The 13,184-nt window shown below is 50.6% G+C and overlaps 1 protein-coding gene across 2 annotated transcripts in view; it reads left to right on the top strand.

Annotated features, from left to right (window-relative positions):
* Positions 1–1,530: 1,530 nt before the first annotated feature.
* Positions 1,531–13,184, top strand: part of LARP1 (La ribonucleoprotein 1, translational regulator) — a gene marked incomplete at its 5' end in the record, with an annotated part of 53,368 nt that continues 41,714 nt past the window's right edge. For both annotated transcript variants that reach the window (XM_079703899.1, XM_079703898.1), the window contains one exon: positions 1,531–1,969. In XM_079703899.1, the coding sequence (XP_079560025.1) occupies positions 1,531–1,969 (439 nt within the window). The remainder of the gene's footprint in view (positions 1,970–13,184) is intronic.

Genomic DNA, 13,184 nt, shown 5'->3' with positions numbered 1-13,184 from the left:
CTATGAGACAAGCACTTGTTTATCACTTAAATTGTTTTACTGTCTCTTTCTCCACCTTAGAATGTAAATTACATGAGGATAGGGTCCTTGTAAGTCTGGTTTATTTCCAAACCCTGTTTCCTAGAACTCCTACAGTAAATATTCATTTAATTGAATGTGTACTAAAATTTGAAACTCCTGTTATACACCATTCCTTCATTTTACACTAGGGAAACTGAGGCCCAACTGCTGCAGAGTTGGTAAGGGGCAGAACCAGGGTCAGGATAAAATCTCAAATCTCCAGAGTACCAATCGGGCATTTGATCGTCTCCGCCCCAAGCAAGCCTCGTAAATGAAATCCACTTGAGAAAAAAGACATTTTCTGCCCATAAATACTCGGTTTCGGAGCTTGGCCTGGTTGGGGTCTGTTGGTAATTCCCCGTTCATTTTCGTTCATTTTCGTAGGCGCCCAATGCCCCCAAGGGTTAAGGGCCCGCCTTCCAGGCCAGGCGTCGAATCCAACTCCGGGCAGTGTCCCGGCCGGGGCCGCCTGGGAGGAGCCGAGCACAGTCCGCGGAGGTGAGGCCGGCTGGCCCAAGGTCACCCAGGCGGGGCCTGCAAGGGGCAGGCCCACGGGACGCCAGAGAGCCGTTAGCACCCACCTCCATCATCCTGTAAGTGGAGGGTGACATTAATGGCTCCTTTCTCGGAATCTGGAGCACCCAACCTAAAGAGCGCGAGCAGGCCTGGCCGGCCGCGTGGCCCACTCCCATGTGCTCCACCTGCGGCCGTTCTCACGCGCTGGCTCTTTAAGACACTTCCCCCTCTTTACCGTCCCTTCTCTCCTGCCCGGCTCGCTGCCCCCGCCCGCTCCCGAATTGCATCAGGCACGTGCTCGCCCCCGTCAGGTCTGAGTACCCCTCACCCACCAGCCCCGAGGTGCGCCGAGGAATCGGAGGCGAGGGGCGGGGCAAAGGGCGGGGCTGCGAGGCCCTGCGCGCGCGCTCCCGCCGCCTTCGCCCTCCCGTCGCCAGCTGCCGGCCCCGGCGGGCGCGGCACCGTTGCGCCTTCCCCCCCCCTTGCCCGCTGCGTCGCGAGGCGCGCGCCCGCCCGCCGCCTGCCGCGGATCGCGTGGTCAGCTCGGCTCGCCGCGCCTCTCCCCCGTCCGTCCATATTGCTGCAGCCCCCGAGCCGGGAAGCCCGGGCCGCCCCGGCGGCGGGGGGGAGGGAGGGACGGGACGTGAAGCCTGCCAGGCTCGGGGTGGGGACGCCTTGCGAGGAACGGGCGGGGGGGGACGCGCGCCGAGGAGGCCTGGACCGCATAGTGGGGGGCCTTCGTCCCCCCCCCCGCCCGGCCAGCGGGCCTTGGATCTACGGCGGCTGCATCCGACCCAGAGGGGGGCCGCGCCTAGCGTGAACCCCGACCCTTCTTCGCCGGGACTGGGGCCCAGCGCCCCGGAGGAAGGCGTCGCGGGCGCTCGGAGAGCCAAGTTCGAGGCGGGGGAGGCAGCCTCGGGCGCGCCCGGCTTCTCCGGGGGGGCGGGCGCGCAGATGGCCACTCAGGTGGAGCCGCTGCTGCCGGGGGGCGCCCCACTCTTGCAGGCCGAAGAGCACGGGGGGTTGGTGAGGAAGAAGCCGCCGCCGTCGTCCGAGGGCAAGGGCGAGCTTGGGGCGAACGACGTCGGAGGGGGGGAGCCGGACGGCGGCGCCCGGAGACCTCGGCCGCCCTGCGCCAAGCCACACAAGGAGGGCACAGGGCAGCTGGAGCGCGAGAGCCCGTGGCCGCCGCAGCCGCCTGGCGCCGAGGGCCCGGCCGTCAGCGACGGGGAGGAGGGCGGCGGCGGCGAGCCGGCCGCTGGCGGAGGAGCTGCCGGAGCCGCGGGCGCCGGGCGCCGAGACTTCGTGGAGGCCCCTCCGCCCAAGGTGAACCCGTGGACTAAGAACGCGTTGCCGCCGGTCCTGGCCACCGTGAACGGACAGTCTCCTCCAGGTGGGTCTTTCTGCTTGGTATCCTGGGTCCGGGGCCTCTTCCGGGGACATAGGCGTCCCCTCCCCCAGCGGCTCCAGGGCCCGGGGGTCCGCCACTGGTCGTGGTGACTCGGGATTTTTGTTTTTTATTATCTCCTGGCTCATTCGGGTCGCCGTGCCCTGTCCCCCAGCACATTCAGGAACCTGCCCGTGCCAGAGGGCCCGGCCTCCGGGAGGCTACGGCCACCGCCTGGGCCGCAGCGGTTAGTGGGCAACGGCGTGGTCCGGGCCTACCTCGCGGGGAGAGGGTGGGCGCTGGTTACGGTGAAAAGGGCCCTCTCCCCCTACCGCATGTTAGTGTAAGAGACGGTTTCCAGCCTGAACCTTCCTGGGGAAGCCCCCTCTTACCACCTCGCCTCATGCTTCTCGTTTTGGTAGCGTTGCGATCGTCCCCATGTTGTAAATGTTTAATAAGTATATGTCATAGGCAGCAAAACGCCCGGCGATGAGTTCATACCGACCACACGGATTCGGGATTTAAAAGTTAACAAGTTTTCTTCTCGAGTAGATAGTTTAGGCGGTAGAATGGCCGTTGGCGATGGGTTCAGGGGTCGGTTACGGGCAGAATGGGGAGAAGAGGAAACCCAACGTGTCATTGAATTCGGTGCTTTCCCTTCCTGATCCCGGGGACCTTCCGTCTTGAGAGGGAGCCGAGTGGAGAGCGTGCGGGGCATCCAGTGAGGGGGAAGTGTGAGGCGAGTAAGGGGGCATGCGGCGACGCGAGGGGCGTGTGGCGGCGGGGGAGGGAGTGGCAGGGCCGGGAGGGCGGGCGGGTGACAGTAGGGCGCCTTGCGCCGCGCCGCGGACCCGCGGGCTGCTCGCGACCGCTCGGCCTGGGCGTTCGGGGCCCGCCTCGGCGCTCGGGGTGGAAGGCGGGTGCGGGCGGGCGGCGCGGACGGGAGTGTGCGTGTGCGCGGGTGTGAGTGCGCGTTCCTCCTTCCCGGCATTCCTCCGCAGCCGGGACAACGTGGTGCCACCCCGCGCGGCGAGTGGCATGTGACCGCCGACCGGCGCTCCCCGCGCCCTCCCTCTCCCTCTTCGGCTTTGGGTCCTTTTGGACCCGGCCTCTTGGGAAAGGTGGGAAGTCCCCGCAGAGCGTTGTCAGTGGCGCTGTGGGGAGAGAGGCGGTGCAGAATATGGAGGTTCGGCTCGGCCTTCCTTTGCCAAAAATAGATCGTCGGCTTTGGTAGGGGGCGCGCCCGCCCTGCACCCTTTGCCGGCGCGTAGAGGCACAGTGGGGCTGGATTCTTCGGTTCAGGGTCTTTTTGTAGTGATTCGGTGTTAAAACACGCTTGGAGCTAGAATGATGGCCTGTGGCCATAGCCGTATTGCTTTTTCAAAACTCCTCCCCTTCTGTAGCGCTGGTTGAGGCTGACTGGTTTAGACCATCAAAATGGGGAAAGGGAAGCTTAATGCCTTCACATTCAAGGGAATAGAATCCCTTGTAGTCCTAGGGGAACCAGAACAGCGAATTCTGAAAATGGCATGTTGGAATTTTTATTTCTTTTAAGGTTGCTTCATTTGGAGGAGGGGACATCGGGCGTTTACTAATAGTACCTCAAACCGTGTTCTCTTCCTTTTGCCCTCCTCCCCTTCCCCCCGTTCCTTCCAGAACCCTCTTATGCAAAGGGCAGTGCTGAAACCTCCATTTTCTTGCAAATCCCTCCTGATCCACCCACAGAGGGAGGAATAGCAACTTTAAGACAGTCTTTGGTCCTTCCCCCCTCTTTAAACTCAAGGGGGTATAATCATGCCCAGGAAAGAGCACTCCTCAGAAGTTTAAATGGGGTTACTCACTCTGGCTGCTGCTGCTTAGCTAATGGTGAACCTACCTTGTGGGTTTTAAATCAGCCATGACATCAGGTGGTATTGGGTGCTTGAGCTGGCATTTTGTGCAAGTCCAGGGGCCCTTGATAGGGTGCATCACCGGGGTTATTGATCGATGGAAGAGGACAGCTTGGCTGGCATCTCGCCTTTACCTCTGAGTTCTTAGAAAAGCCAACTTGCTTTAAGTGCCCACAGCAAAATTCTGAGTCCGGTAGATTTACTCTGTTCTTGTTAGGTAAGAAAGTGTCTTGTCTACTCATTGGTTTTGAACTTGCAGAATAGTCTTTGACAGACAAACTCTGAATTCAGTAGCTTTTCTGTTTAAGCCAATTGTTAGGGCTTGGATGCTTTTTGAGGGAGAATTTTGTAGTCAGGGTAGCTGGTGGCACTTTCTTTGAAGTTTACGTGGATCACTAAGGCCCTTTTCCAGCCCTGATTTTATTTACAGCTTGGACAAGTTTAAATGAGACACCAATGGAATGACAGTGTGGTCTTGGGAAGTTTTGTGTTCTGTGATGCATATGTTTTGGGTGCCTCATAAGCAAGCCAAAAGCTTTCCAAAGCTTGCTGCAAATGCCTATTTTTAGCTCTCCTTTTGGCTCAGATGCTAGTATTTTAGTTCTTTAAGGGACACATGCAGTAACTAGTAATAAAAGATGTTTTGCTGTATTCTCCCTTTCTTGCGGGGTTCTCTGGTCTGGTTTAAAATTCTGTGTCTTAGTAGTTTTAAATCTTGGGATTTGCATTTTGGTTTTTTATATTTTCTTCCCCTAGAATATTTTGAAAACATTAAATATGTTTTCCTTATCTTAGCCACAACTCTTTAAATATGAGAGAGGCAAGATGCCTTAGTTAAAGAAGTGATACGTAGCAAAGGTTCTGGGGTCAAAACTGCATGGGTTCGAATGCCAGCTCAACCACTTGCTTAGCTGTGCCTCCTGCAGGATACTTAACCATTCTGTGCCTCAGCCTCTCCATTTGTATTCTAGAAATTAAATTATTTATCTGCCTCATGGGGCCATTGTGAGCATTCACTGTGATGATATGTGTGAAGTATCTAGCTTGGTGCCTGGCATGTGTTTTCTGTTGTACCATGTCTGGGAGACTGAAACTGTGGGATTTTCTGGGACTTTTTCTGGGTCTCCGTTTTCTCCACCTGTAAAATGAGGGGGTTGGAGAGTGTTGTACTTTCCTTTTCTGGTATTGTATTTGTACTCCCTGAAACATACGGGATCTGTCTCCTTAAAAGTGGGCTTTTGCTTATCCACAGACATGAAGGGCATAGTATGGATAATCTTAAAGGTTGATGACCCAAGTAATTGGCTGTTTTTTCTTCGGAATGTGTTATGATGAATGTTTTAAAAATAAGTTTTAATTTATTTGCCTTTCGTAAAGATTACTATTTGGCAGAGTGTTCATGTGCTCTCAGGGCTGTGGGGAAAGGCGAGCCTAACTGAACTAAAAATTTGCTGTGGCTGGTGTACATGTAGTAGGTAGAGACTTGAGAGCATATCATCCCCACAAGCTTCCAGCAACCCTAGCAGGGAATCAGTGGGTTGATTGTCTGACACTTCTAACTTTGTATAGTAAGAAAACAGCAGTACTGTGATCTTTTTCTTCATTTCTCTTTAGAGGAAAGTCGGGGGCAGGGCCTGAGACTTGAATATTTATATTCTGGGCATCATTTTTTTCTGTGTCTCTTTGAAGTGCAGCTAACTGGTGACACAAAATAAAAAAGGGTTATAATCCCAGCTAACCCATGGCAACCCCAGGAATCTGCCACCACACTGAACTGGCCCCAAATAAACCTCCACTCCCAGTCTCAGTTTTCTTGCTGGGTTTGGGCCCTTTTCCCATCTGCCCTCCCCCACCAACCCCACAACTGGTTGTACTCTGTGGGGCATCCATGTGGATCAGTCAGTCCTCATTGCATGAAGACCTCACGGTGTCAGAGCTACTTCAGACCCTGGCTCCTTCCTTCCTCACCACTAGAAGTGGACTGGGTGGAATTACACAGTCTGTAATTTTGAGTCCCAGCTTTGCTTCTAACTTGGTGTGCAATCTTGGGCAAATTACTCAGCCTCTCTAAACCATTGTTCCTTCATCCTCAAAATGGGAGTAACGGTAGTAACTATTTCATAGGGTCGTGAAAATCAAGATGTTTAGCATAACCTTTAGCTTAATGCCAGGTACAGAGCGTCTAATAAGTGCTAGTTATAATAAATGATCACCATTGTTAGGAGTGTTCATTTCACTTGTAATTCTGCTTGTGTCCAGCATTGTGGACACTAGCAACCCCCATACTTTCTCTGTACTTGTGTTTCTTCATCTGTAAAATGAGGGAATTGGAATATGTCTTCAAAGTTTTTTTAGTATCAAAAACACTTTTTCTCCGATAAACCCCTTCCCCACAAAAGAAACCAAAGCAGAGCCTTTTTTAAAATTATTATTATGTAAGTTTCAGGTGTACAACAGTAATTCACAATTTTTACAAAGCAAAGCTTTTTAAATGTGTATATTCGTATCTGCCATAGTGGTTAAAGAACTCCAGTTTTGAATCCAGGTTCTGTGAGTGCTAGAGACACTCTTCTGGCTTCAGGAACCTAAGCCAATTGCTTGGGGGTTCATATCAGAGCAACCTGTGTAACAACCAGGCATTAAGTGCCTTACAATGAATGGGGTAATAGAAAGTACACAGTGCTGTCTATAAAAATTGCCTCCAGCAAATAAAATTGAACCCACACCTAATAGAACCATAGATCTGTGAGGTTAGAGGAATGCATTGATTGACCATGAGGTAGCAGTTACCCAATTTCTGAATGTGGGAAATTCTACAAGACAGATTATCTTGTCAATAAATAAGTGGCGTTCAAAAAAAATACAACAAACTAGTGAACATAACAAAAAGAAACAGATTCATAGATATAGAGAACAAACTAGTGGTTACCAGTGGGGAGAGAGGGAAGGAGGGAGGGGCAATATAGGGGTAGGGGGTTAAGAGGTACAAACTACTATGTATAAAATAAGCTACAAGGATATATTGTACAACACAGGGAATATAGGCAATATTTTATAATAACTATAAATGGAGTATAACCTTTAAAAATCATGACTCACTGTAACTTATCCACCTGTAACTTATATAATATTGTACATCACGTTCAATTAAAAAATAAACATTTTTAAAAGAGGGAACTGTTATGGATGAAAAGAGTTGAGACGTCAGTCAGATGCATTGTGTGGATCTTGTTTGAATCCTGATTCGAACAAACAGGCTATAAGAAGAAATTTTGGTGACAATTGAGGATAACTGATCAGTTTAGATTATATTAAGGAATTATTTGTCAAGGGTGATAATGGCATTATGGTTGTTTTTTGTTTGTTTTAAGCTCCATAGCTGGTTATATTGTGCACCTCTGGCAAAGAACTGTTAGGTTAGCCTTGATAAACGAGGGCTTGAAGCTCTTTTCCTGTAGTTCAAATCACTTTCTTCTCTTGTGAAGAAAGCACACAATTAGGACACCCTCTGAAGGGGAGAAGGGAAGGTGGCCTTCCCCAGGAACTTCAGCTGCCTGCCCCCTGTTCTGGGCAGGGAGTTTGAGTTTTACGCTAACCGGGAAATGAGTGCCTGTTAGGGAGGGAGAGGTGCTTTGGAGGTGGTTCTAGGCCCTTGGCAGGTAGGGGGCAGTCTCAGCAGTCCTGAACTCTGAACCTCCCAGGGTTGGGGGGCGGAGTGGAGGGGGGGATTCTCTTGGCTGACCCAGCCCCTGTCTGCAGTGGGACCTAGGCTAGAGTAAGTATTTTAGAGCTGTTACTCAGCACTCTTTCCCTCTCTTCGGGAGTCGGGCAGGGAGAGGGGGCAGGGAGAGGAGGTGGAGCAGTGGACCTGAAACCACAAAAACCTCTTCAACATGTAGAGCTTGGCAGATGGGAGTGCCCCTGTTTGCAAAATCCCAGACAACCTAAAAGGGGGGTAATTAGGGTGTTGGGGCCTCCAGAGGGCTCACAAACCTCCCTGGCTGGTCCAGAGTGATCTAAGGGAGTGGCCAGGAGAGAGGCCAGTTTTCCTGCTGGGGGTTTGTGAAAGAAAATAAGTTTTGATAACTGGCTAATGAAAGCACAGGAAACAGCGAGGTGAAGGAGCAAAGGGGTAGGTGATGGGATTTAAATCAGAACATGCTGGTTTTCTTGTTCCCAGAAGGGGACTAACCCTTATGCTGAGGTTGTTTTGAGGATCAAATTGATACCTCGTTATGGGGTAGCCCAGTTCATGACTTAAAATGTTCCACACAGATAGATGTAAGTGGTTTAGATTCCAGAAGATGCATTCCAAAGCCAGGTTCAGTTGACCCTTGAATGACACGAGTGCATGGGTCCACTCGTGTGGATTGTTTTCCATAAATACTTCAGTCCTACACTCTCCACTGTTGGTTGAGTCCACACTCATGCAGAAGCTCAGATAGGGAGGAACAGCAGATAGCCCGCACAACCTATAAAGTTACACATGGATTTTCCACTGAGCTGGGGGTTGGCGCCCTAACCCCACGTTAGTGAGGGTCAACTGTATATGTAGTTTGAGGTAATTACCCATTCTGAGAGGTTATCTATGCCTTTCCTAAGTGAGGATGGATAATCTGGAGTTAACTTCATTGTCAAGCAGTGCTATGTAATAGTTACCAGGGCCAACTGGCCAGTTTTTCGTGGCAGATAGCTTACTGTATCTCCATGAGGGACTTTCCCAGAATCAGAGGGACAGTCTTGATGCGGCACTTTTCCTTTGACTGTGCCTTTGGACTGGCAAAGCTGGTGTGGAAGGTGAGGTATGTGGGCTTTTATGATGAATTTTGTAAAGCTGGCCACATAAATCTGACATACAGTGAGGGGCTTTACCACCTCAATTTGAGGTATTATTGGTAAACCCAGATGGCCCATCGGAGGCCTGTGTACAGGGTACTTTGTAATAACCCTCCAAGCTTGTTGTGGTAACCACCTTCCTGTCTGAACATACATTCCAGCAACTCCAGGTAGCCTTTTCTCTTCCTTTAAAATGAAGTTCTAAGCTTTTCAGAGGAACTGAATTCAGTCCCACAGTTGCCAGGAGCCATCTGGATGCATGGTCCACCTGAGCTCTGGTTTTTGCTCTCCTTTCCACATACCCTAGCTTATTGAAGCTCCTGATAACCTCACTATAAGTAATAGTGATATTGCAATTATCCTGTGTAACCTGCCCAGCAGGTGCTCTTTTTATCCCCACTTCACAGATGAGGAAAGTGAGATTCAGGAAAGATTAGTAAGCAGCTCTGTCCTTCTGAATGCTCAGACTAAAAACCTTGGGGTCATTCTTGGCACCTCTATTTCTCTGTCACCTTACATCTAATTTACAAGTACATCCTTTTGGCTCCAAAAAACTGTGACCAAAGCTAAATGCTTTCTTTTTACCACCTCCTTGGCTGCCAGCCTAGTCCACATACCATTACTGCTCAGCTAGAAGGTTGCAGGAACCTCTGAACTGGTCTCCTGTCACTCCTGATTAAAGTCCTCTCATGGCTTCTATAGCAGAGTAAAATTCAGAGTCCTTAGAGTTTCTTCTTGATCTGGCTCCCCAGACATCCCCTTGCCGTGACCCTTAGCTCGTGACTTCATCTTTTACCACTTTCCCCTTCCAACAACATTGGTCCTTGCTTTTCCTGGAGCATGTTGTGCACCCTCCTGCTTCAGGGCTTTTGTTCTGCGATGCTCTTCCCCCAGATAGCCGCATGGGCCACACCCTCACTTTCTTCAGGTTCCTGTTCCATTCATTGAGATGGAGAGGCCTTCCCAGACCACCCTGTATTAAGTAGCAAGCCTGCACCCCATACTGTCTATCCCCATCCCTTTACCCTGCTTCATTTTTCTTCTTAGCTTTTATCACCATTGGATGAGGGTCTTTGGTGTTGGACCACTGCTTTATCCCCAGCACCTAAGCATGCCTGGCACATAGTAGGCAGCTCAGTGAACATTTAATGAATGAATGAATGAATCTCGTACTTTTAACAGCATCATTCACATTTTGAGTCTGGCATAGAGGAATACCACAGTGAATAATAAAAATCTGTGTTGACAAAGAACACACACACTCAGAATCCATAATGGAAAGTGCTGTGTAAGAAAGCTGTGGGATTCTTCGAGAGTGCAGCAGGGAGCACCCAGTTCAGTCTAGGTCAGAGAAGTCCTTCTGGAGGAAGCAGTGGCTAACCTGAAATGGGAAGGACAGGTAGGACTCATCTGAGAAGAGGCCTGGAAAGAGAGCTGTCTTGGTTGAGGAAAGGCCATGAGGTTCAGAGAACTGAGTAACTCCCTGTGGCTGTAGTATAAATTCTCATTTTAACTGGAAGGCAGTAGGGAGCTTTTGAAGATTTTAAGTGAGGGAGTGGCATGGTCAGATTTTTGCTTTTGAAAGATTGCCTTTGCCACGTGGCAGAACCTCTTAGGTTAAGAATAGATGATTTGGGGTTTCCTGTCTGATCCTTTGGGGCAAGGTTCCTGGATTACAAAGGGAGCAGACTTCCGAGTCTTTCCTGAAGTGTATGTCTAGGACAGTTATCAGCTGTCATCCTTAAGGGGTAGGGAGCAGCTCCAGTGTATGGGATTTCTCTGACCTTTCAGAAGGCCAGATTATCTGGAATGCGTTTCAGTTCCTGGGAGAATCACAATTGCTGATGGACTGGCCTAGTCCGAATCCATGCTTAAGCCAAGAGCCCCCGCCTGCTTGCGCTGCTGCAGCCGTTTAGGTGGAAAGAAGAGGCGGCCCTGGTAGGGGGACAGGCTTCCATACGGGAATCCCCACCTCCACCAGGGAAAGCACCCATGTGGTGGGACTTCTAGGTCCACATCTAGGCTGCCTGCCACCAGCCTCTCTGCAGCTTGGCTCTGTGGGCTTTTCCAGAGATAGCTACGTGCACAAGGTTTCCTTCCCATCAGAGCTACCTCCCTTCAGCTGAATTCAGCCATTTTTACACCTGTGCTAACAGTGGGTTTGCATTTGCATAGATGGGCTGCTGTAGTGAGTTCCTGAGAATACTGGGCTTTAGAGAGCCAGGCTTACCCTGACCAATGCCCATTTATCAACTCTGTTCCCATTGCTGTGCCCTCAGGGGCTTGGATTTCCTTTCTCTCCTTTCAGAGGAGAAGGAGTATTTAGAGCTGAAAGGGACCCAAGAGGTCATTGAATCTAAACCATTGATTTACAGGTTAGGTACTTCAGGCCCAGAAAGGAAATAGAGTTGCTCAAGATCCCAATTAGTTCAAAGCAAGGCTGAGACTTGAACCCATGTCTCTTGGGTCTACTCTGATTTTGTTTTCACTCCTCTGGAGGAAGAAATAGCATTGGGTGGTAGAATGTCGACTTTGGAGTTAGTCATCCAGTTTGAGTTACTTAGCCCAGCCACCAACCAAGTGAGTGCCCTTGGAAAGGTTGGTAACTTCCAGGCGTCAGTAAAATGGAGTTATATCTGGAGTTACCCACGTCGTAGGATCACTGTGAATGTGAGCTAGGGGAAGGTGGGTGCTCAGCCAGAGCCTGGCAGATAATAAGTGATAATCGTAAGAGTGTTGGTGGTTCTTCTTTCGAGGTCTTGAATTTGACCCAGGTCTTCAATTTGCTAATAGAACTCAAGTGCTAAAGCCAGGCTTCCTGTGTCTTCCTGGGTCCTCTCTGCCCCTTATCCCTGCTGTCTGGTCCTGAGCATACACAGGAAAGCCGCCCATGTCACTTAGAGCCAGTTCTTCCCACCCTGCCCTAGGCTGTTACACAACTCCATAGTGAAGGGGAATTTAAGGAATCACTGGGGCTATAATCCTGCATGAGAAGCCCATACTGTGGCACTTGGGAGTGCCCTAGTGGTAGAATGTCTGTGAGAGACCAGCTCAGGTGCTTTTTAAAAAATATTTATTTATTTATTTTTGTCTGCGTTGGGTCTTCTTTGCTGCGTGCGGGCTTTCTCTAGTTGTGGTGAGCAGGGGCTACTCTTGGTTACGGTGCGCAGGCTTCTCATTGCGGTGGCTTCTCTCGTTGTGGAGCACGGGCTTTAGGTGTGCGGGCTTCAGTAGTTGTGGCTCGCGAGCTCAGTAGTTGTGGCTCGTGAGCTCAGTAGTTGTGGCTCGTGGGCTCTAGAGCGCAGACTCAGTAGTTGTGGTGCACAGGCTTAGTTGCTCCACAGCATGTGAGATCTTTCCAGGCCAGGGCTTGAACCCGTGTCCCCTGCATTGGCAGGTGGATTCCTAACCACTGCGCCACCAGGGAGCCCCTCAGGTGCTTTGAAGTGAAACCTTCCTGCTCCATGTTTGGTATCTTTCTGCAGGTTTGGGTTTGCTTGGGGGAGTGGAGGTCTGCGCTTTTCCTGTTCTTCATATATTTTTACAGTGATACAATAAAGAGAGGCCAATTATCTGGATGGAATAGCCTAGTTTAGGTTTTGTCCAAAGTGGAGCCGAGTGTAGGGGTGGAGTTTGGACATGGTTGGGTGTGGGAGGCTGGATGCTGCTTCTAGGGAGTATGGGAGGGAGACAGGAAATCAGGAACACACAAGAGGTGGCTGCTCACTGGGACGCATGCACCTTATTGTGAAGAGGGAGAGGATGGTTGAAGAAACTAGGATTATTTTTCCCAGAGAATCAAAGCTTGGGGTGGGTGGAAATGCCGGTTGTTCTGAACTACAGCATTTGAACAGATCTGCTTCAAGTGGCCCTACAGGTAAAGCTCTGATGTCAGGTGGGAGGTGGAGGGTCAGTAGGTTTTGGCTCTGGTCAAGTAGTAACTTTCAGTAGTGCCCCCGACAGATTCAGCTGCCACAGGAGGTACTGGGTTCCTTGACATGGTGATAGTATTTAAAGAGTTTGGATGGCAGTTTCCTGTAGGGCTCTGCAGCTGAAAATTTGCGAAGTACTTTCCTAGATTTGTTCATTCCAAAATTTTTGAGTACTTGTTACGTATCAGGCTCCAGAATTCAGGGGTAAATAAGACACAAAAGCCATGATGGGGCTTTTGTCCTGAAAGGTAGAAGTTACAAATGGGTATCCACTCCCTTTACTGCCTCAATTCCAGTTCAGCCTGCTGACAGCGTTTGATTACCCTTCATTTAAAAACAGTTGAGGGCTTCCCTGGTGGCACAGTGGTTGAGAGTCCGCCTGCCGATGCAGGGAACACAGGTTCGTGCCCTGGTCCCGGAAGATCCCACGTGCCGTGGAGCGGCTGGGCCCGTGAGCCATGGCCGCTGAGCCTGTGCATCCAGAGCCTGTGCTCCGCAACGGGAGAGGCCACAACAGTGAGAGGCCCGCGTACCACTAAAAAATAATAAAAAATAAAAACAGTT

The sequence above is a fragment of the Hyperoodon ampullatus genome, assembly GCF_949752795.1.
Source record: "Hyperoodon ampullatus genome assembly, chromosome: 4".
Lineage (NCBI taxonomy): Eukaryota > Metazoa > Chordata > Mammalia > Artiodactyla > Ziphiidae > Hyperoodon > Hyperoodon ampullatus.
This window is presented reverse-complemented; position numbering and strand designations above follow the sequence as displayed.